Source organism: Nannobrachium achirus (assembly GCF_963921795.1).
Source record: "Nannobrachium achirus genome assembly, chromosome: 23".
Taxonomy (NCBI): domain Eukaryota; kingdom Metazoa; phylum Chordata; class Actinopteri; order Myctophiformes; family Myctophidae; genus Nannobrachium; species Nannobrachium achirus.
The window spans coordinates 16,473,781-16,499,534 of NC_137830.1; the positions used below are offsets into that span (position 1 = coordinate 16,473,781).

General features: G+C 44.5%; 1 protein-coding gene across 1 annotated transcript in view; it reads right to left on the reverse strand.

Annotated features, from left to right (window-relative positions):
- Window positions 1-25,754, reverse strand: part of nav3 (neuron navigator 3) — a gene marked incomplete at its 5' end in the record, with an annotated part of 322,260 nt that overhangs the window by 103,787 nt on the left and 192,719 nt on the right. The window contains one exon of the mRNA XM_080754819.1: window positions 15,000-15,108. Coding sequence (XP_080610945.1) covers window positions 15,000-15,108 — 109 coding nt within the window. The remainder of the gene's footprint in view (window positions 1-14,999; window positions 15,109-25,754) is intronic.

The window sequence follows — 25,754 nt, forward strand, 5'->3', positions numbered from 1 at the left end:
GGACCTTCCTAGGAAGGCGCTCGGGGGGCATCCGTACTAGATGCCCGAACCACCTAAGCTGACTCCTTTCCAAGTGAAGGAGCAGCGGTTCTACTCCAAGTCTCTCTCGGGTGATTGAACTTCATGTGCGAAGAAGGGAATTGCATGCTACTTGGGGTGTCGTTGCCAAGGACTGGAGACAAGATGCAGCAGGATAGGTACACATGACAGTGATAGTGACTAGCAATGATTTGCATTATAATGCAGCCTGTTTTAATCATGTGTTCATTATAATTTCCCTGAAGCTGAAGTTGTTGGAAAGCATGTGCATGTCTATGTGTGAAAGACCCAAAAAGGCAGTTGCATTCATTTCATTGAGATAATCTATCTCTTTTTTTATTAATTTTTTAAATAAAAAATAATTTCTAAGATACATTGTTTTGGTCTCTGATTTTATCTGAAGTCATTGCTACAACTACATACAGTAGAATCGGACAGGAAATATAATATCTCGTTTACAGCCATTTTGACAACATGCAAACTCAAGAATAATACAGGTATAAGTCCCTTCTGTGCCATAAATCTTAGCAAATGGATTCATATTGCTTGTATTTGCAAAAGCAGTCAACAATCATGGTAGAAATTATGTTAAAGCTCTATTTTGGGAATCCACCATCTTGCAAATATGCACAATAAAGGTCCAGACACACCCAATAATACAATTAGCTATTCCATTGAGTCTCCCATGGTCAGACACCATGAAATAGACACCAAGTTTGCGTTTCTAGCTCATCTGGTTCAGAAGTTAGAGGCAAAACCTATTTTCTGGGTCCTTACATTATGGCGGCCATATTGTGGCGGCCATATTGGATTTCATGGAAATACAAAATACAAAAAATGTTCATATGTATACCATTGATCAACCTGTGAAGTTTCGTGGAAATATCCCTCAGTTTAAAAATTTTCCCTATTCACACCCCATTAAAACTAATAGGGGCTAATATTGAGGCGGCCATATTGGAACTTTGCCGTACAAATTGACCGGGTTGTCCATATAGGTTGTGATCCTACTGGGTCATAGATAATATTTCTGGTGGACAACCTTTTATGTCGGGGCAAATGCAGGTTTCCAAAAAAAAGGTTGGCTGGTTTGCCCCCAGGGTATGAGTCATATATGGAGATCCCTAACAGAATCCCTTTTAGGCCCATTTATGGAGATGCCTGCTCTGAGTATCTGACATCACTGTGATGTCACAGTGATGTGTCAGGGGAACCACAGAGTGTGATCATGGTCTATTGCTGTGCGAAGGGCAGGTTGCCCAGGCTGGAGGACTGATGGTGTTGACACACAACACCAGGGGCGTCACAAGGGGGGGGGGGGGGGGGGGGGGGAGTGGGACTGAGTTACTAGGGCCCAAGGTGGGGGGGGGGCTTAATTATTTTATGCTTTAACTATATAAAATAGCAGATATACAAGCTCACAGCGCTGCACCGAGTGCTGCGCTGCGAGCTTGTAGATCTGCTATTAATGAAAAGTCGTGAAAGTTTGTGCAAATCTTTGAATATATGTATTTTTAAGCTTCTGGGGGGTGGGCCTGGAACTAAATATTTTGAGATGGGGGTCCGTGGCCAAATACATATCATTTTGGGGGTCCTTCACATGAAAAGGTTTGAGCGCCGTAGCTGACGTAGAAACACCGGTTTTTCAAAAAACCTCAGAAGGCTTTGAAATATTCAAAGACTTGCACCCATTTTAACGATTTTCCAAAAATAGCTGCGAGCTTGTATATCTGCTATTTTTTTTCAATAGTTAAAGCACAAAAAAAATGCGTAATAATGCGTTCCCAGTCTAAATGGGTTAAACCCCCCCTCCCCCTATGAAGAACATTCATGGGGGGCCCGCAGTGAATCCTTGTACCCAGGGCCCAGAGTTTTGGTGTGGCACCACTGTCTGCACGACACTGCTGTCTCCATCAACATAATGCCACTCCCTTCAAATCAAATGCCTCTGCCTCTCACGTCGCGTTGCGTGAGCGAGAGACCTTCCTAAAGTGTTGCTGGTCGGGGGTGTTAAATAAGGTGATAGAGAGAGCGAGAGAGGGAGAGAGAGATATGCAGTGGTGGAAAAAGTACTCACATATTTTACTTAAGTCAAAGCATCAATACTGCAATGTAGATACAGTAGATGTATTCCGTTACAAGTAAATGTCCAGAATTCAAAATGTACTTGAGTAAAAGTATGAAAGTGTTGGCATCAAAATGTTCTTAAAGTACCAGAAGTAAAAGTACTAAATGTTTGAAAATAGCAGATCTACAAGCTCTAGCTGAGCTTGTAGATCGGCTATTTTCAAATAGCCAAGGTCTCAAATAGGGCTAACGTGGTTTAGGCATGTTTTATAATATTGTAATTTCCATATGCAAAGTAACTATAGTAACTAATATTTTCAAATACATTTAGTGGAGTAAAAGTACTAGATTTGGATCCGAGATGTAGTGGAGTTAAAAAATATTGGAAAAGTAAAAGTATTGGAAATACTCAAGTAAAGTACAAATACATAAAAAATTGTACTTAAGTACAGTACTTAAGTAAATGTACTTAGTTACTTTACACCACTGGAGATATGACAGACGGAGACCTCATTGGCTAAGCTTGTCAGAGCGGATGAACACACGCAGACACACAGGCCCAGCTAGTATGCACACCATCACATGCTGTAGCCATACAACAACAGCGGCAGTGGCACCTCACTTGAGCTCTCTCTGCTGGAAGGAATAGTGCATTGCGTTCATTTAAAGCAGGGGTCTTCAACAGGGGGTCCGGGACCCCTAAGGGGGTCCTCAGAGTTACCACAGGGGGTCCTCCAAATCTTCCAATCCCTTTTATAACCCTAGTGCATAGGCGCAAATCGCGGGGGGGACAGGGGTTACGTGTCCCCCCCCAGGTCCAATTGGTACCACTCTAAAAAAAAAAAATTTTTTTCTAAAAAAAAAATCTTTTTTTTGAGAAAATAATTATTGATGACATTTTAAAGTATTTAAGAGTGCTGCTGGAATAACTCAATAGATAGTCCCCCCAGGAATCCGCGGAGAAAAAGTATTGATTCCGCGGAGAACAATCCTGATAATGCGGAATTCTGCGGAGAACATTTCTTGATTCCGTGGACATTAAAAAACAACCTAAAACCAGTAAGACTCCCTAATCGGGAGATAAGCGACCGTAGGTCTCGCTAGAAGAGGGCCATGTGAGAAATGAGGGGTGGGGTCTCCGCGTTGCCTTGGCGGACGAATAGGTACCGGCCCAGGCTCTCCCGGACGCTCCTAGGCCGAGTTAGGGCATTTTATGTGAGCTGCAGTGGAGGGGGTCCTCCACTGGGGGCGCCACCACTTTTGCATCCGTTCTGGAGCACCAGGAGTGGGTGGTCCCCGGGAATTCCCCGTGAGCAGCCCTGTGGGGGTGGTCATTTGGTCATTTTTGCACATTTGGTATTTCTTTTACACCTGGGGGTCCCCCAGGGACCTGGGGGTCCCTGGAACTCCGGGGGTCCTTGGAGGTTGTAGTTTGGCAGGCAAGGAGTTTGTGTGGAAATTTTGGCATGGATCGGGGCAACGGTTGTGGAGATATGAGCAGGGCAAAAGTGTGACTCACTCACTGACTGACAGACAGCCCGTGGAGCTTTTGATAGTAAATGCGACCTACGGTCGCAATGACCAGTTATCAAGCTAAAAATTATATAGTTCTAACAATCAAGTAAAACCCTTCATGAAATAGCTACAATTAATTGTAATTAGTGGTTAGAATAATCAAATAATCATTTTTGAGAATAAAAATCTAATATTAAATATATTATTTTTTAATTGCTATGGTTTTTAATAATTACTTTCTGTTGCAAAGACTATATTGTCATCCAAACCATGCCCATAGTAAACACATTTTAGAGGATATCCTACCTACTACCTAGAATAGGTGTAATATTTATTTATTCTCTTCTGCATTAGCAGGACCATAGAGAGGAACTATAGTTCAGGACACAGTTTCTGTCAGGAACGATTGTGGGACCGGACCATCCAGCAACAACAGCAGGAGGGAAGCTAAGCTCTGTATGAGGTGGCCACTGGTCAAATCATGTACAAATCGTTTTATAATAGTAGTAATAACAGTTGACTCTCAGTCTGAGAGTCTCAGAGTGAGTGATGACATCATAATGTGGCGACTTTGTTTTGGCTGTGGTGGATACACTCTCTTGCTGTGGTGTGGAAGAAGCCAGAAGGACAGCATGATTTTTTCATTGGACTATGTTTTCATTGGACTACATTTATTGGAATTAAATGGATACCGACCTCACAACCTGTCCCAAGTTGCTACAGAACTAGAACTGTACATTTCGGGAGGACCAAGTTGACCAACAAGCAACAATGGTAACTATTTACTTTTTCATGTAAGCTTTGGTTGTGTTGGTTATTGCAGTAGTGATAACTTGAAAAGTAAATAAATAATACATCATAAAACCGTTAAGGCCCGTATCTGAAGGAAAATGAGGGGGTAAAACTGGCCGAAAACCGATCTCTGCACGCCAAAAAAACGAAATTGCGCGCGCGCACATCGCGCACGCGCGCCCGGCGGCGCGCGCTTCGCGCGCGCAGGACCCCCCCTATGCATTTCGTGGATCTACGCGGCTGCCCTAGTGTCCATATTCTGAGAACTGTAGCCAAAAATAGACTCACAACAAAATAGACTCACAACGCCTCGCGCTGCGATGCGTTGTGAGCTTGTAGATCGGCTATTTTCGGCAAAGAGGTTTGGTGTGGAGGGGGAAAAGAGCAGACTAAGTACAGAGTGAAAGGTCAAGTCTATTAAGTATTGACGGTTCAAGTGGTTAAATATATGAAAACACAAATTGACATGAATCCAAAATACACTGATGATTGTGCTGTCAAACGATGAAACTATATGGAATCTATGAAAAGGTTGTGGGTGTCCCCTGCTCCATCTCTCTCTCAACTAAGGGCTCCTTGGCATTAAAACGTTGAAGACCCCTGATTTAAAGCATTGAAAATGAATACGGTATGAAATTGTTGTCAGAGTTTTGATCAGAAATATTGTTTCCGAATGTTTAATTCAGCATCTGATCACAGAATACCCCTGTTCACTAGATAGAAGTACAGTAACACAATATTATAGATAATGTCAGCAGGAATTGGATTACAGTATAGACCAGGGGTCTTCAACGTTTTCAGGCCAAGGACCCCTTAGTTGAGAGAGAGTTGAAGCAGCTACCTTTTCATAGATTCCATATACAGTAGTTTAATCGTTTGACAGCACAATCATCAGTGTATTTTGGATTCATATACATTTTGTGTTTTCAGATATTTAACCACTTGAACCGTCAATCCTTAATAAACTTGACCTTTCACTCTGTACTTTTTTTCACTCTACACCAAACCTCTTTGACGAAAATAGCAGATCTACAAGCTCACAATGCCTCGCGCTGTAGATCAGCTATTTTTGGCTAAAGTTCTTAGAATATGGACACTAGGGTTCAAGTGGTTAATATAAAAAAAGTTTCTATCACACAAAGATTTGGAGGCCCCCTTGTAGTAAATCTGGGAATCCCCTAGCCTAGGGGTCATGGACCCCCTGTTGAAGACCTCTGGTATAGACCCAAAAATATATATAAGAAATAGGCTGTTACAGCTATATTAAGATCCTCACTGTTAATTTATCCATTCGTAACTCTGAGAATGTACAGTACAAATGGAACCGCGAGGGTCCTTTTTGGTTCCATTTGCACACACTTAAGAGTTGAACCCAGAGAGAGGGGTGCAGTGATGCCATCCACACCCCTCTGAAGACGAGGAACCCAAACATCCCTTTTGGGCACACGCTAATGCTAATCCACCTCTAATGTCTGCTATTTGTTAGAATGTCAACAAGCCAAAATGAAATAACGCTACTTATTGAAATCCCAGACATGGTCATTGTCGAGGTTGTCAACCTTGCTTTCCACTCCTATAGAGCATCGCAGTTGAAGCCCCACCCCGTCCTCACTCTGGTGTCGGAAGCGTTTTCCCCATTCATATCTTCCATAGACATTTCATAAAGTATTTATTTAAACGTTTTTAAGCCTTGGACAAAGCCACCTCGGCTGGAGAGGAATCATGACAATATTCACATTTTTTTGAATGCAAAGATTAATTAGAAAGCTGAAAAAAAGGGCAGGGTACAAGACTGTGTACATCATTATTTTTAAAATTGCGGAAACTACACTCCCAGAATGCATTGCGAATGACACTTGTTTCAGCCCTTAAATCACGCTCAGTTTAGTTATCCAGGCCAGCATATGGCCTGAAATGTAGTGATTGTCATCTCTGTGGACGCTCTTATCGTCATCCTTAACATAGTGCATCATATTTGTAAAAGAAAGACGATCGCTCACAGAGTTCTGCTGAAGTGCAATAATCTGCCGGGCAGACAGGGGGCAGTAGCTACTTCCGCGGTAACCGCAAGATATGTGAAAGAAGAAGAAGCTAGACCAATCACAGACGTAGATTTCACGGCATGTCCATGTTTAGCAGTATGGGAAATGCAGTTCTTCTCCGTGCGATCTTGATTAAAACGTGTTTTTACTAAAACTAGAGTGATTGCATACATACTCGGGGGTTCTACTCTACAGGAGCATATAGAACCATTTTACAACCACCAGCCGAGTGGTAAGTGTACATTGAATTGCTACGACTTTGTGGCTGATAATGAAAAACCCTATGGTCAAAATGAATGGCGAGTTTGCTTCCGACACCTCACTGCGATGCTCTATGGCGATGCTGTCTCTGTGTGCCACCACAGGCACTCTGTGTACACCAAATCCCTTGGTGCTGTAATCTCTGCTCACAATCTATCATATCACTGCTACGTTGATGACACTCAACTGTTTTTGTCCTTCCCCCCTTCTGCCACCCAGGTGGAAGAGCGCATTGCTGCATGTCTGGCCGACATCTCACAGTGGATGTCAGCCCACCACCTCAAGCTGAACCCGGACAAGACGGAGCTACTCTTCTTCCCAGCTAAGTCTTGCCCCATGCAAGATCTCACTATTTCCATAGATAATGCATTCAGTTCCGACTGCTAGAAACCTTGGTGTGGTCCTGGACACCCAGCTATCATTTAAGGCACATATTGCATCAGTCACCCGGTCCTGTAGGTTCACACTCTATAACATCCGTAAAATCAGACCGTTCCTCACCCAGGAGGCAGCGCAGCTCCTCATTCAGACATCTGTCATATCAAAACTCGACTATTGTAACTCTCTCCTCACTGGTCTCCCGGCATGTGCACTTAAACCTCTCCAACTGATCCAAAATGCCGCGGCACGACTGGTCTTCAACCAGCCTAAGTTCTCACATGTCTCTCCCCTTCTCCGCAGCCTCCACTGGCTCCCGGTTGCGGCCCGCATGGAATACAAAACACTGATGCTGACCTTCAAAGCAGCCAAAGGTATGGCTCCTCCATACCTCCAAAAGCTGATCAACCCCTACACCCCCACTCGTTCACTTAGATCAGCCAACACAGGGATGCTGACCGAACCCTCGCTAAAAACTCCAGGGCAAAAATCCACTCGTCCGAGACAGTTTGCCCTCTTGGCTCCCAAGTTGTGGAATAAACTCCCTGTCGCACTTAGAACAACGGACTCACTCGCTACCTTTCGCCGTGGACTGAAAACTCACCTTTTCAGACTCCACCTAAACCCTTAGCACTACAGTAAAATCAATGACCATACATGAAGCTAGTTAACATTTGTTTGTTAGGTTTCTTTAGAACTTGATTATATTGTGTTTTTCTCTAGATAGATATCCATTTACATTGTTATATTGCTGTTAATGTACTGACCTATTATCTTGTTTATTATTGCGATGTTGTATCTGCTTATTGTAAGTCGCTTTGGATTAAAAGCGTCTGCTAAATGCTTAAACTGTAAACTGCCACGCTATAAAGCAGAACTGCATGAACCCATTTAGAACGGGTACACATGATTGTGTATCATTATTTTATGCTTTAACTATTGAAAAATAGCAGATATACAAGCTCACAGCGCGGCACCGAGTGCCGCGCTGCGAGCTTGTAGATCTGCTATTTTTGAAAAATGGTGAAAATTTGAATTTTTACCCGATTCTATAAGTGTCTTTTGAATCCTTCTAAGGTTTTTTTTTCAAACCTATGTTTCTATGTCAGCAATCTGGCCAGCCATCGTCAAAGAAAAGGTCCTTTTCACTTAGCTCAGTTATTCTGTTCTTGAGGGACTACTATGTCAGTGGTTCTCAAACCTTTTCATGTGAAGGACCCCCAAACGGATATTTATTTAATTCTGGCCTAAATGGGTTAAAAACTATAATCCTTGGGGGAAAAAGAGATAGGGAGGCTGGGTGTGCGGGCGGCTGCCACGTCCGACTGTGTTGACACCGGGGAACTGCTTATTGAATAACCAGCAACAAACACCACGCAAAACATATGAAGTCTGTAAGCAGCACTAATAATAGTTACTTTACTGCTGCTGTCAGATCAGTCATTTAACAGAAGTACTTCAGAGAACCATAACACCCTACAGACAGAAGAGACATGTACAGTGTTTATCTCTACGGTCTGTTATTGGAACATAATCTTTTTCTCGTTCATTCCCTTTTTGTATGTTCCTTTTGTATTACATCAGTCATACTGTTAGATATTCAACCCGCAAGTGTGTGTGTGTGTGTGTGTGTGTGTGTGTGTGTGTGTGTGTGTGTGTGTGTGTGTGTGTGTGTGTGTGTGTGTGTGTGTGTGTGTGTGTGTGGGGACAGGTTTATATTACTTTGTGAGGACCAAATGTCCCCACAAGTATAGTAGAATTGGAGAAATAGACATTGTGGGGACCAAATAGTAGGTCCCCACAACGGTTAGGGTTAGGTTAGGTTTAGGGTTAGGGTTAGGTTTAGGGGTTAGGTTTAGGGATAGAGGTTAGGGTAAGGCCGCAGGAAATGAATGGAAGTCTATGTAATGTCCCCACAACCTATGAAAACTAAGCGTGTGTGTGTGTGTGCGTGCGTGCGTGTGTGCGTGCGTGCGTGCGTGCGTGCGTGCGTGCGTGCGTGCGGGCGTGCGTGCGTGCGCGTGTGCGTGCGTGCGTGTGTGAGAGAGATGCCCATAGACTGTATAGTAAGACAAAGACGGAGAACTCTGCTGCCCCCTCTGGCCTACTTTCGTGCTGCACTAAGAGAAACAATGACAAGAAGTGTGAAGAAACCATACATCTGGAAACCCCTGGGATGTACTAATGTATGCTTAATGTAAACTACATCACGACGCAGCGCGTGGTGAGCTTGTAGATCTGCTCATTTCAGCACACGACAATGGCACACAACGAAGTATAAATCAAGGAGGCAGAGACTAAGAGGAATTGGTGAAGAGAGTGGAAGGACTTTTCCATCTTTATTTGCCAGTACGCCTGGGTCTTGCCCTTGAGGCATAACGTTATTTCTTCCGGAGAGTTCCTTCATCCCTTGAAATGTCAATCAATATTATTTGTCGCGGTCTGAGGGGAAAAGAAAAAGCGACAGGCGGAAATCAAACGTGGTCTTCGATCAATACGGATGATCAGTCTGGATGTGTGAGAGACGAGCGGCCAAGATGGACATCTGACTCACTATCGAAGTCGCCGCAATAACAAACGTTCGGCTGCTGTGGCGTTTTGATACCTATCTGATCTTGCGCGCGCACGCGCGAGTGTGTGTGTGTGTGTGTGTGTGTGTGTGCGTGTGTGTGCGTGCGTGCGTGCGAGTGCACGTGCGGTTTCCTCCACAGCTCAAAGAGATTTTAGATGAAATGATTCTCTTTCGCTCGCTCGCAGACAAAATGTCTCTGAGGAGATGTGTGTTTTTCCAAATTACATTTTCGAGAATAATCAAGGAATTAAGCAGGCTTCGTCGAGTATTCCCATCCCTACAGACACGCGACTGACACCATGACTTAGATATAGCAGATATCCACAACTTTCCAACGTCCCATCATGCATTGCGCAGAATGTGCAGGCAGCTTCCGGCGCCGCAGCCGAGTGTGATCTACAAGCTCACAACGGTTGCATCTGCGACGCGACGTGAGCTTGTATGTCTGCTGTTAACCGGAAGTGTCCCACAGATAATGCTACAGTAAATTCTCATGGAAACAGGTGGATAGATATAGCAGATATAGATATAGCAGATATAGATACAGCAGGCACACAGTCAAATCTTCAGTGTTTATTTAGCTGTTACAGTAGATTGTAACAACTAAATGGGTTAATCATTAATTAACCATTAATGCGGCCGCGACCACCGAAATAATCATATTTTAACTGGGGACCCCCCCCCCCCCCCACCCACCCTGACGAGCACTAAGAGTTGAGGCATTACATTTTGTATAACATGGTTCTATATATTGTGAAAATAGCAGATCTACATGCTCATAATGCATCGCAACTCGAGGCATTGTGAGCAAGTAGATCTGCTATTTTCACAATTTCTGCCTCTAATATTTGACAATTTGACCAATGTTTAATTTGTCCTTTTAGAGGTATTAAAAAGTAATTAAATTATCACTTTAGAAATGTGCAGATAGCCTCTATACACGTAAACTCTATGTTGGTTTGTTTACTGTTGAGTGAGAAAACAATGTTGCACATTAAGTTAATCATCTGGGGACCCCCCAAAATAATCTGGGGTCCCGGACCCACAGGTTGAGAACCACTGCTTTAATGGACCCTTTACAATTTGTAATTCAGAGAGTGTACACAATATGTAACCATTTGGTTCCATTTAGTTCCTTTTTTACGGTGTGAGTTGCCTACGGATTTTACAGTATAATCCCTGAGAGAATGGTCGATGGGTTTGGACAGAGAGTGTGAACCAAAAATGAGACGATCTACAAGCTCACAACACGTTGCTCTGTCACACATTCTGAGCTTGTAGATTGGCTATTTCCGGCGCGAGACACCATGTAAAAACCAAGTCTGAAGCAGACTGCAGTGATCTGTATGACAATCATGTCTGCCCAGGCGTAAAAGTGATTAACGCATTTAGACCTGCATCCGTGTCACGCTAGATTTTAACCACTTTAACTATTGAAAACTATTTTCAAAAATAGCAGATCTACAAGCTCGCAGCGCGGCACCGAGTGCCGCACTGTGAGCTTGTAGATCTGCTATTTTTGAAAAATCATGAAAATGTGTGCAAATCTTTGAATATATATATTTTTAAGCGAACATTTGCAACTCAAATATTTGCCTGTGGGGGGGTCCCTGATCCATCATTCCACTGACATAGAAACATGCATTTTTACAAAACCTTAGAAGGATTTAGAAGACATTTATAGAATGCGGTCTAAAATATTCAAAGATTTGCACACATTTTTGTGATTTTTTCCAAAATTGCAGATCTACAAGCTCGCAGTGGCTGTGAGCTTGTATATCTGCTATAAGCATAAAATAATGGTTAAAATAATAATGCATTCCCGGTGAAAAGTGATTAATTACAACCAAGGTGGAGGAACCTTCACCGGCATTATGGCAATTTCTTATCCATGAAAGGGATTCGGATGGCTTGGCTCTGCTTTTGTTATGGGTGGAATTGGTATGCATTACTCAATACAAGGCTACACTTACACAGACTCGCAGAATATAAAGTGTGCACGGTCATGAGCTCACATCATGTGTGTCTGCATGCTGTACGTGAAATGAAAATGAAAATGTTTCAACATTTTTTAATAACACAAATCTTCTCTTACGATGGTCCCTGACACTACATCATTTCAAATAGGGGTCCGTGGCCGAATATATATCAATTTGGGGGTCCTTGACATGAAAAATGTTTGACGACTAACTGCTCTAATGTATGTGAATGGGTCTGGTGTTCATAGACTAACCCCTGTGGGTCCCATTGGATTCAGTGCGGTGGAAAGACAATGGCATTTTATTGATTGCGCTGGGGTGAGATTCCAGGGGAAAGAATACACGCACGCACGCACGCACACACACACGCACGCACGCACGCACGCAAGCACACACACAGAGGCAGGGGTGTCACAAGGGGTAGGAAAGTTGGACTGAGTTACCAGGGCCCAAGGTGGAGGGGCCCTATAGTAACTTTAGCTATTGAAAAATAGCAGATCTACAAGCTCACAGCGCGGCACCGAGTGCCGCGCTGTGAGCTTGTAGATCTGCTATTTTTGAAAAGTCGTGAAAATGTGTGCAAATCTTTGAATATGTATTTTTTAAGCGAACATTTGTAACTCAAATTTTGCTTCCGGGGGGGGGGTACCTGGAACTAAATATTTTGAGATGGGGGTCCGTGGCCAATTTCATATCATTTTGGTGGTCCTTCACATGAAAAAGTTTGAGCATCATTGACATGGAAACATGGGTTAGCTTGCACACATTTTCACAATTTTTCCAAAAATAGCAGATCTACAAGCTTGCGGTGCCGCGCTGTGAGCTTGTATATCTGCTATTTTTCAATAGTTAACATTCGTGGGGGGCCCACAGTGAATCCTTGTACCCAGGGCCCAGAATGTGGTGCGACGCCCCTGCATAGAGGCCACCATCTGTCATGGCTGTCAACAGCCCAGCCACCAACCACCCTTGTAAATGGGGCAAAACACGCAAAATAATAGACTGAGGGTTGAAATGGAAGAAGAGCTGAGAAACATTGCCCAGAGCTTTGACACAGACCGATGGTTATCATTCTAACTTCAGCCCAAGCCACAGCCACTAATGTTAGCAATGGCTCACAGTTATAAGACAGTGTTGCAGGATGTCTGCAATCCTCCTGAATACCATCACACGTATGCCAGCTGGTAGAGCAGCAGATGGTTAAATACTGCAAATACACAGCGCTGAAAGCTTGTAGATCTGCTATTGTATTTTTTTTTATTTTTATCATTATAGCTTTTTGAAAAAAACTTTTCATGTGAAGGACCCCCAAAATTATATGTATTTGACCACAGACCCCCATCTCAAAATATTTACTTCCAGGGACCCCACAGAAGCAAATTTTGAGTTACAAATGTTCACTTAAAAAATTTATATTCAAATATTTGCACACATTTTTCACAACTTTTCTAAAATAGCAGATCTACAAGCTCGCAGCGCGGCACTCGGTGCCGCGCTGTGAGCTTGTATATCTGCTATTTTTCAATAGCTAATGTATAAAATAATTAAGGCCCCTCCACCTTGGGCCCTACTCAGTCCCACTTGTCCCCCCTTGTGACGCCCCTGTTCATGCCAGCTGGTAGAGCTATAGCAGCAGATGATTAACTACTGCAAATACAGAACATAAAATGGCATATTATATGGAAATGAAGGAACATTATTAAACAGAGACCTGCCTTCCTGTTTGGATTTAACAAACTGAGCGATAATATAGTACAATATAGCTAGTATATTTATGAAAATGCTTTTAGATAGTTTATCTTAGTTTATCTTAAAACAGATTAAGCAGAAACGGACTTTTAATGGTCTGTGAAGGGCTTGCCCTTAGCTCTGAATTTCTGCCATGTTATGCTCCGCCCATGGCGATTGGATGCGTCACCACATTACATGGCAACGTCACAGTCACTCAGACTAAAGGCCCATTCCCACTGGGCCAGATAACAGATATCTGGAGATATTTCTCCAGATATTTTTCCATGCAAAGTGGATGGTAGATACAGATAAAAAAAATATTTGCCACAGATAAAAGTATCTGTGGCAAATATCTGTGGTAGACTTTTTTTTATCTGTATCTACCATCCACTTTGCATGGAAAAATATCTGGAGAAATATCTCCAGATATCTGTTATCTGGCCCAGTGGGAATGGGCCTTTAGGGAGTAACGTGAAGACTTCTGTGGTGTTGAATGCGAAGTCATATGAAAGTGAATCTACAAAGTAACTAGTAAATAACGTTTTCAAATAATTGTAGTGGCGTAAAAGTACAATATTTGCCTCTGAGATGTGGTGGAGTAAAAGTAAAAGTACAGGACAGTGTCTTGTTCCAATGTACTGGACCTCATTTGGTCAGTCTGTCTCTTCAGTTAAAAAATCTGGAATTCTTTGTCTAGTCCACTGATCTTAAACTAGAGAGCGATGGCAATGTCTATCATGTTGTCCTCTATTTACAGTATGTCGTTTCTGTATGTTCAATACTGATTACTTGAGAACCACTTTACTACAGTATATATAAAAAAATCACACCTGTGTGAACTGAGCGGTGGTCGTGGAGGCTAATAATAATAAAAAAAAATATATATATGGGGGGGGGGGGGGGGGGGTGCTTGCTTGCGTGTGAGAGAGAGAGCCATCCATCCATCCATGTCACTCAGGCCACCACTGGTATTGCAGTTGATGCTCAGGGCAGACTAGACTCAACAGCACCTCTCTGGTCACCAGGGGTACTTAGGCTACATACGGACCCACCCACCCACATACATAGACGGATACACACACGGCCACGCTATGGAGACGGTGTGACCACCGCTCAAAAGAATTGGACTGTCCCGGCAGCAGTGTTGTTTTTGACAGCAAATTTTGATTTAGTTTTAGTCATAATTTAGTCTCCTGAAAAGTTTTAGTTATAGTCTAATTTTAGTCGACTAAATATCATGAGATTTTAGTTGACTAAATCTACAGTTGATATAGTCAACTAAAATGTATTTTGGCAGGCCTTGACGGCATCGTAATGACTGATTTTACACAACGCGTCGCGATGCGACACGTTGTGAGCTTGTAGATCTGCTATTTTCAGCACGCAACACCTGAGCCAAATATAAACTAGTCCCTCCCTCCACTAGTCCCTCCCTAACGTTTTAGTCTAGTTTTTATTTTGTTGACGAAATTGTCAATATATTTAGTCTTAGTTTTAGTCATCAAAGCTTAGTTTTTATTTTGTTTTTATTTTGTTTTTGTGAGTGAAAAAAAACGCAGTCGACAAACATTTTTCGTCATAGTTTTAGTCGACGAAATCAACACTGCCCGGCAGTGAGCCTACCTGTGAGTGATCTGTGTTCCTCGCAGGCTGGACATGGTCTCCTCCAGGTTCTGCCGCAGGTCTGCAATGTTTTTCACCGTCCGCATCCGTCTGGTCTCGGGGTCCTCTCCTGGTCAGACACATGAGGACACACCTCATTTAAAGGACAACTTTGTTTTTTTACAACAAGCGTTCATATTTTAGATTGTAATTAGAGAAAATAAAAAGTGAGTGTTAAAATGTTTTCATTTGCTTCGTTCTATTGTTTTATCGCGTTTACCGTGCTAAAATGTGGGGCATGCGTACGCGTTGGGGCATGCGTACAAAGTGGCTAAATATGTCTTTTAGACACAATAAGCCAGCAGTTTCTTTATTGCTATTTACAGTAACACTTCTAGCCCCCATAAGTGTCATCCAATCATGAACAGTTGCGTTGTGTCTTGGGAATGGACTTATTCTGTGTAAAATGACATATTTAGCCAATTGTATGCATGCCCCCAACCACTGAAATAAGAATCTCTAAAACAATATAAAGAAGTAAATGAAATAATTTTAACACTCATCTTTTATATTCTTTAATTACAATCTAAAATATGAACCCTTGTTGTAAAAAACTAAAGTTGTCCTTTAATGCACTTTGGCATTCCATAACGTTGTTGAATACCTCGATAACGATATCACTCACAATATTAGCAAAAACAATTGTATTATATAGTTTTTAATGTTTTACTGCCTGCCTAACCCAGATAATGAATAGCATATCCATGCATGCACACTGCACAGTACACATAGAAGGGTTAGGTAGGTTTTATTGAAATAACCACACCTGGTTACAGATGGACGGCTTTTTTGCATGTGCTACGTGCATGCATAGTGTGTCTGTTAATGAATTGGACACATATTACACCAATACCTCATTTCAAGCCATCTCCGACGATATGTATAGGCTACCTTGCATGTTGATACCTCGATATCGATATATTTTCGATATATTACCCAGTCTTACGGGACACTTCCACTCACACCCAGGCAAGCACACAGCATACCCTTCCTAACAACAAAGCAATGCCTGATTTTTGTGATTTATACTTCCAGGGACATGCTGGGCCCCTGATTCAGCCCGGGAAAATAGAGAGAGATCTCTCTCTATAGCGCTGCTGCTACTCAAAGATGTGCCATCATGACAAGTGACAAGCTAGTGGGCCAATTACATGAGTTATATTTCGTCGTCGTTGGGTGGAAATCTTGTATCTCCAAAACCGTTTGTTTTGTATTTATCATTTTAAAAATGATTTAACCCAGTGAAAACAGCCGATCTACAAGCACACAAGCACACAACGCCTCGCAGTCCTGTTGTGCTTGTAGATCTGCTGTTTTCACTACTTTTGTGCGACGGCCTTGTATGGTGAAGCAGGGCTTTGCTTTGCAAAAAAATTTACAAATTTGAAACTTGGAGATACAAGGTTTCTGCCCGACAGTGACGATTTACTTTGTTGGCCACCCAGCCCCCAAAATGGAACTAAGGCTGACATTTTATTTTAATTTTTTTCCAAATGGCCGCCCTGGACCGGCCGGGAATGAACCGGCCGTTCGGGAGTTGTCCCGCTTTTCCCAATGGCCAGCACGTCCCTGTATACTTCTGTTGCTGTTCGCTTGTAGATTAGTACAAAAACAAATTGTCAGTGCGCAACACATGCATGCGACTGACTATATAAATCAGGTGACGGGTGATGGTGAGAGTCTGACACGCTCCACCGTTTTCCCACTGGATGTCTTTGTCTGCATCACCAGTACGGTGGTGACGCGACACGACACCCTGACATGATGCAACAGGCAGCATGAGTTCACATCCCATCATGCAGCGCTGACAGCTCCGACCACTTCCAATATATCAACCTGTCAGCCGCACAGACGGCCCCGCGACGCCACAAACTGGAGAAATCTGGAGAGATTTTTTCTTTTTCTTTTTTTAGTGTATTGACGTTTTCATCTTTAGGCGAGCGTGGAACGCCGCAGTGACACTGCACATTCCATCAGTTAGGCTCGGGGACAGAATTGTGCACGCAAAAAAAGCAAACGATGTCAGAGTTCCCTCTCTGCCAAGGTGTAGGCCATTGTATGACAGAACACGGCCATTTGAGCCCCGGGATCTTTCTCCTCTTTGCAGCTTTGAAGAGCACGGCTATAACAAAGTGCTTCATATGTTTTATGCACTTCCGCGGGATTTATTTGCCGCTGGAGAGCTAGTTTCACCGAGGCGATAGGCATTATTCTGCAGGGGCTCTCTGCTAATAAGAATGGGTGGGCAACATATATCAGTGCTGTGGGCACTGGGTGCGGACCAGCACATCTGCCTGTCTGCTCCAATTAAGCCCCTCAATGCGCCTGTCATGCAAGCCCGTATCTGCGGGCAGACATTACTGAATGGGTAATTAACAAGTGGCATGATGACACGGAATGGATGGCGGTCACGCCCGTTTCTGGTTGTAAGGTGCTTTCATATGGAAAACTGTCTCCATGAGAGGGATGAATGTTCAATGAGGGGATGATGTTGTGTGTTAGTGGTAATTTAGCAAAGATACTGCAACGCCTTTAGGCATGACTTTCAGTGCTATATCAGCCAACTGACAGAGCTAGTGATAACATACCAAATCCAATACACTTGACCAATAGGGTGCAAGTTTCAATTATATTTATTATACAAAAATAGAAGACAAAAAAAAACAGCTTGTTGATCGTCTATTTTCGCCAGTTGTCACACAGCAAAGTGGAAAAGGCCCCAGTATTAACTAGCTACCCATATAGGGATTACGTGTTAACTAAATGAATGTGATTTGGCCATTTTGGATGCATACCCTTCACACATTGTGTTCACACACAATCACACTCCAACACCGCTGACAACAAGTCAAATGTAAAAGAAAAAAGTCATAAATAGAATGAGATCATAGGCATTAACCCTGCATATGAGTGACCGCATCTTTTATTTTTCCTTTTTTCAACCTTTGCTGCCCTCTGCTCACCACATCCACGTCTGCAAACATCCAATCATGATCCAATTATTAAGTGACACCAGCAGCCATGACTCGCAGGCTCCATCTTAGATGGAAAGGGGAGAGGTTGAGAATTTGAAGATATGGCCTGAGCTGTGTTCTCTCCTGGCAATGTGGGCAGGCACGTGTGGGCAGGCACGTGCACACATAGACACCAAAAGGGGTTTGAGCCCCTGCCCTTTCCAGACCATGAATGCAGTTTTCACTATGGTGAAAGAAATAGAAATGCAAATGCCCTCTTTCCATGCCATACCTGAAGGCAGCATTCAAGATAATGGCCTTGTCCAAACTCTCCTGAAATTGAATGCAGCATCTCATGTTCAAAATAATTGCCCTCTCTGGGTAGAAATCCATGCTGTACGCCACATCTCCAGTATTGACTTGATCATGCTTACAAGTAGTTCAGTGTGGTATCACGCACCGAAAATAGCCGACCTCCAACTGCGACGCGTTGTGAGCTTGGAGGTCTGCTATTTTCGATATTTCCACCAAAAGGCCCTTTTAGAAATGTCAGCCCCTGCCCCTCTAACATTCTCTGCACGTCCCTGTAGGCGTGCATTCATGTGTGAGTGTGAATCCTGAAATTGAGAAGAGAAAAGACTGTAGAGTAGACTGAGGTAATGGAGCAGATGCTCACCTGCACAGAGCAACAGCCCTGCAGTGTTCTGCCTATACGATATACAACCACACCCAGAGGATGTGAATATCCCACAGTAAAGCAGTGGTTCTCTACCTTCTCAGGCCGCGACCCCCAAAATAATCCTATTATAACTGGGGACCCCCCCCACCCTATACGAGCACTAAGACTTGAGGCATTACATTTTGTATAACACGGTCCTATGGTGAAAATAGCAGATCTCATTCAATTCATTCAAACCTTTATTTATACTCGAGAGACATTGAGGTTGCCCTCATTTGCAGTGTCGTCGAGATACATCACGGTACAATCAATATTCACAAAACATTTACAGAACATTTACAAAACAAGTTTAGAAACAATTGCAGACACTTGTAGGTAGATCTGCAATCAAGGATTTAAAATGACCATATTATGTTATAGGAGAACCTATCTTGAATGTAAGCTGTAGTTCATTCCAAGTGGTTGGGGCATTAAAGCAAAAGGCTATCTTCCCTAGTTCAGTTTTTACTTTGGGGACCAGTCACTGGAGCGTGTCCTATACGTCACAGGATTACAGTCCAGCATCGACTTAAGATACAATGGTAAGGTCCCATCAATTGCCTTGAAAATAAACAGGTGCCAATGTTTATTTCGCCTGTCGGCCAAAGAAGGCCAACCTACTCTATCGTACAGGGTGCAGTGATGAGTCCTGTAATGTTCACCAGATACAAAACGCAGAGCAGAATGATAGACTGTGTCAAGGGGCTTGAGGACAGAAGGAGAAGCCTTTCCATAGTCCAACACAGAGAGAAATACTGCTTCAATAACCCTTTTCCTATACATGCCATTGGAAAACTGGCTCTATTCCTATAGAAGAAACCTATCTTTTGCCTAAGTTTAGAGGCAAGATTGTCCATGTGGTATTTAAATGTAAATTTGTCATCAAGCCATATTCCAAGGTACTTGTATTCAGCAACCCTGTCTACATGCTCACAACGCCTCGCAACAAATATTTCTGCCTTTAATATCTGACAATTTGGCTAATGTTTAATTTGTCATTTTAGAGGAATTAAAAAGTCCTTAAATTGTCACTTTAGAATGTGCAGATACCCTCCATACACTCACTGTTGAGTGAGAAAACAATGTTTCACATTAGTGTAGTCATCTGTGGACACCCCCAAAATAATTTGGGGACCCCCCTGGGGGTCCCGACCCACAGGTTGAGAACCACTGCTCTAAAGCAAAGTCACATGTTTCACAAAACATTACCACACAATCCTCCACCCCACACACCCCCCCAAAATAAAAACACAACACCTTCGCAATTTTCCAGCACATCACCCAAACCATTAACACTAGCATTTTGTAGATGGAGAAGAGACAGGCGTGTACAGCCACTATTTCTTTCAGACCGATAATACAATAGCATGTTTTGTCTTAGGCAACATACAGCACTAACTGGGATTAAAAGACGTGCATGTTCAGATACGGACATGAACAAATACACACACACACACACACACACACACACACACACACACACACACACACACACGCACACGCACACGCAGACGCACACACACACACACACACACACACACACACACACACACACAAACACACGTGCGCGTGCATCCACAAACACCCATTTGAAAACATTGCTTTAAAATCAAATTGGGGACACCAATCAACTGGTTTAATGTATGGCATTTATTCCAAATGTCAGTAACACACACACACATACAGGTACACACACAAACTTGTGAGCACCACCCGATGATCTCTAATGCCCGGCATCGGGCCTGAATATTATCACACGGCTACACTAGTCTGCACTCCTTTTAAAACTCTGCGAATAATTGTATCCATCATTAAAAACGACGCATAGCTGAACAATATAGAGGTAGCCTATATTGTTGAGTAACACAAACTAATGTGATAGCTTTGTTTCAGCCATAATCTCTGCCTTGTCCATCGCTGATAATCTCACACACATAGGGCTGTCACGATATGACATTTCACATTTTACATGACGATTAATTGTCAGTCAAATAATTGGCGATTAATGTTTTTTTTTTTTTTGTCGTTGATAATTACATTTCTGTTTGGCTTTTAGGCTTTGAAGTTGTACATGGTAGATATGAGACATAACCTAAATATACAAAGAAATTACTGACATATTTGACAACTTACTACTTGAAAAATAACTTTGATAGTGGAAATAGCCGATCTACAAGCTCACAACGCGTCGCGATGCGACGCGTTGTGAGCTTGTAGATCTGCTATTTCCACTATTTCGGAAATTTTTCAACATTCACGATTATGATGATTTTGACAAAATAATTGCGATAATGTCAAATAATCACGATTAGACGATTATGTAATAATTGTGACAGCCCTACACACACACAGAACATGTTTTACCCCTGCTGATCCTCAATGCGCCTCATAACAGGTGTCGCAGTGCTTGCTGAAGCTGCAATCCGCAACTTATTTCAATGAATAAAACATTATTTCAAACAATCGGTATGGTAGAGTACAGTATGTTAATACAATACAACTAGTACATCTGCAGTGGTTGGTGGTGGTCTAGCTATACTCTTCCACCGATACATTTATGTTAGACCAAGGGTCTTCAACAGGGGGTCCGGGACCCCTAGGGGGTCCTCAGAGTCACTATAGGGCGTCCTCTTTGTGTGTGATGCGTTTCTCCTTTTTTGTATTAACCACTTGAACCCTAGTGTCTTTATTCCTAAGCCTTATTCTGAGAACTTAAACCAAAAAATATTTTTGGCAAAGAGGTTTGGTGTAGAGGGGAAAAGAGCAGACTACGTACAGTACATAGTGAAAGGTCAACTTTATTAAGTATTGACAGTTCAAGTGGTTAAATATCTGAAAATTAACATGAATCCAAAATACACTGATGATTGTGCTGTCAAATCTCTGAAAAGGTTGTTAAAGCGGGTATTGCCCCTTGAGCAGTAGAAATCCCAAGTCGGACATACATCTTATGGATTGCAGCTTTAATGCACATCAAGTGTTCCCTGAGTCAGGAGCACACACACAGAAGTACTGCGGCTGAATACTCTGTAATGCCAACTTTAATGGCGGGGAGAAAGTAGCATTGGATTTCTGTCAATCCTGAGACCCTACATACATACTGTAGATGGAGGGAATATCAGCATGGTAAGTATTGATGACGGTCGCTATGTGTCTCACACAGGCAGGGAGGGAGCCTCTTAGGAAGAGGGTGCATCTTAGGAAAGGGGGAATTTAGGGACGCATCGCCTCAGTAGAAGAGCAGCGTTATCTTGTAATTCTTTGGTACGGCACACACACAGACAAACCCTCAGTGTTGATCCTTCTGTAACTCTTAGTAAGTACACCAAATGGACCCGTATAATACATTCGTACACTTTCGGAGTTAAATCACCACTGAGGAATTCTATGGTTGTGCCTGCTTCATTGTGCTGCATCATGGCTCGACCCCGGCTTCAACGGAAGGAAGGCAAGACAACTGATGGTACGAATGCCACAGTCTGCCCACACTGACCTGCTATACTTCAGTGCATAATCATTAACGTGACAACAGCCGCTTTATCTGTTGAAAGCGTACAACACAATGTAAATGTTCCATACCACAGGAAGAAAAAAAAACACAGACACTGTTCTCCGACCGGTTTCGATTCATATACAAACACACGCACGCTCGTGTGCGTGTGCGTAGGTGTGGTGACTTACGCGGGCGAGGGCGCGCCGCCGGCTGCAGCGCCTTCTCCAGATCGCCCAGCATGGCGAGGATCACCTCCTTGTCCAGCTGAGCCGCGCCCTCTCGGGGGCCTCCCTCTGCCACCTCCTCCTCTGCCCAGTACCCGCCCCTGTCCCTGGCACCTCCTCCCTGCTGCCCGGCACCGCCACCACCACCGCCACCCTTCCCCGTGGCCGGCTCCTCGTCCGAGCGCCCGCTGCTGCCCTCCTCGTCCGTGGCCGCCTCGTCCCGCGATGCCCGTGGGGGCGGGGGAGGCGTCGGGGGCGGGTGGTGGTGCTCCGCCGAGCCCCGCGGGTTCCCGGCGTACGACGCCCTCTGGGGGCGCCCGGGGGAGCAGCGCCAGGGCACGGGGATGAGCGAGTGCTCCGACTGGGAGAGCATCTTGGTGAGGGAGAGGGAGAGGGACCGCGCCCTGGTGGCCCGCGCCCCGTCCGGACCCCCGCCGCCGCCACCGCCGGACGCCGCCGCCTCCTTCCTCGGGCTGCCCTGGAGGCTGCCCCCCCCGCCGCCCGCCCGCCGCGCCCAGGAGGAGGAGGAGACGTTCGACGACGAAGAGTTGTAAGACTGGAGCTGCTGGGGGCGGAGGAGGGCGGCCGGCGGCTCGTGCAGCTGGAAGGCGTAGACGCCGCGCTGCTCGCCGTCGCTCAGCAGGGTGAGGTTGGTCAGCGAGCGCTGCTTGACCCTCAGGTTGAGGTTGTCGGGGAGCGGCCGGGGGGGGCGGCGCGCCGGGCTGCCCCCCGCCTGCTGGTACACGGAGAACTCTGCCCCTCGCTTCATCTCCGCCCGCGCGACTCTTCACCTCCTCCTCGCCCTCCGATCCTTCAGCTGGCCTCTCCTTCGGTGCCGTGTGGGAGCGAACGTGTGCGCGCGCGCGAGAGAAAGAGAGCACGAGCGGGTTTCCGCCTGCGTCGTCGTCACCTCACCTCCGGGTTCACATCCCGACCGGCGACAGGAAGTGGAGGATGACGTGGGGGTGGGGACGCGTCCCCCGCTTGGGGCGCTGATGGAGAGAGGTCCGGGACAGAGTGGGCTCAGTGGTCCTGGGTGGAGTGGGCTCCCTCTCAGTGGTCCGGGGTGGGGGGGGCTCCCTCTCACGTGCGCAGGTAGAATCCAGATCCATCTCGCGGCCGGCTTGGACTCGCCATGATCAAACGGGGAACCAGATGCACGAATGGACACCTCCTTTCCCAACACCTCCGCTCCTGTACAGCCTCATCCTTTCTCTCGCTCCTCTCGGGTCTGTTCTCACCTCCGAGCTGCTACATTGTCTCTCTGTGTCTCTCTGTCTTTCTCTCTCTCTCTCTCTGTATCTCTCTCTCTTTCTCCCTAACACATCCTCACTCGGTTTTTCCTCTCCCGCTCTCTCTCTCTCAACACTCTCCGAATGTTTCCGCGATGAAAGCAAAGCGCTGTCTCTTCATTGATCCCCCGCTTGTCTTGTCTTCTTTTCCCCCCCTCTTCCACCTTCCGCCTCTCTTCCGTTAATTACCGGTTCACCGGTGCGTCTCTCGTGCGCTTCTCTCTCTCTCTCTCTCCCTCTCCTCACAGTGGTGAAGAGAGGGCGTCGGAGCCGCTACTCAGCCTCACATAGAGCAAGGTCCGCCTGTTCTCTTCAGCCTGCTCGCTGCGGTACTCTCTCTCCCTCTCTCTCTCCCTCTCTCTCTCTCTCTCTCATTCTCTCAGCGCGCCTCGCTCACACTACATTCTCTGTCTTCTCCTTCCTTCCAAGGTCCCTCATTATTCCTATTTTTTGTATCCCCCCGTCCGTCTTTGCTCTGTTTGTCAACGTGACACTGAGTTGTTTTGGCGTGTGCACCTGTGAGCTCGCAGCCTTGGCCGCGCTAAGCTAGTCACCGGCGTACGTGCCAACAGGCGACGCAGCCCACCTTCAATTAGCGAGACTATAATCAGCAAGACGATAACAACAAAAAGCTTTAAGCCGCGCGACTATTAACCTACAGCAGTCTGTCAACCACTCATCCCATAATCCCATTCACTGGTAAGTGAAGAGTCAATGGCAGCAGTTGCCCCAGCAACCATAATAACGGTGATTCTAGCTGTCATTCATTGGCTGAGGGGACTGGCATCTGTCATAATGTCTTATCAGGTTATTCTCTCTCATGCTAATAGAAGAACAGAAATTTGTCATGTTGCACTGATACAGTCTATGGGCTAAAGATGAAGATGGCTTGCCTGGAGATGCAACAGATTGTTGTGCATGTCACAGATAGTGGAAAATGTCAGTGTTATTACGGCACTATTATTAAAGATGCAGTGGTATGATGTCCCCCCCCCCCCCCCCCCCCTAAAACATGATTATCAGGTATTATGATTATACTAGGAGGAAGAAGTTTTCCAAAAAAGTGTACAGAAAAAGTTAAAATTGGGTATTTATGTGGCCACACCCACCAGTTCATTAAGCATGCCTGGTTGTCATGGTGGGTGGTGACCCAGCTGAAGTTAGCCACACCCACAGTGTTGGGTGAATGGTAAAAGGGGAGGGGATGATTATATGATGTAACTCTATCTGTGTTTTTGGACTGGCACTTTTGACCCACAAGGTGTCAGCCTCCAGGAAGAAACTCCAAATACAAAGGGAGTACATAATTGCTCATAACAACCACACCAGGGGGTCTAATGAAATACTGTCAACCTCCTAGACACATGAAAACCAGAAAAAGTACAAAACTATGGCACCGCCTCTTTAATGGTTCTGTGCCGGGTAACAGAGTAAAAACACTGCTACCCTTGCTATGCAGTGCACAAACACAGCACTTGCTCTTTACATTAAACTGACAACATGACAGTACCAAGAACCTTATTTTCTGCGCACCTTCTGTGGGGGGAAGAAATCTCTGGGAAGACAGGCTGTATAACGTGATTGACCTCGTAATGAATGAATCTATTAAATCCACATTAATTATGGAGATAAGACGATCCAAACTGGATAAGTTAGAGGAGGAATCGTAGACTTTTTTTTTTATAAATGGATACCTGTATTAGGTAAAATGATGAGTTTGTTCTCCTTTTTTATATTAACCACTTGAACCCTATTGTCCTTATTCTGAGAACTTTAGCCAAAAATAGCAGATCTACAACGCCTCGCAGAGCTTGTAGATTGGCTATTTTTGGCGAGGTTTGGTGTAGAGGGGAAAAGAGCAGACTAAGTACAGAGTGAAAGGTCAAGTTTATTAAGTATTGACGGTTCAAGTGGTTAAATATCTGAAAACACAACTTGACATGAATCCAAAATGCTGTCAAACAATGAAACTATATGGAATCTCTGAACAGGTTGTGGGGGTCCCTGCTTGGCCTCTCTCTCAACTAAGGGGTCC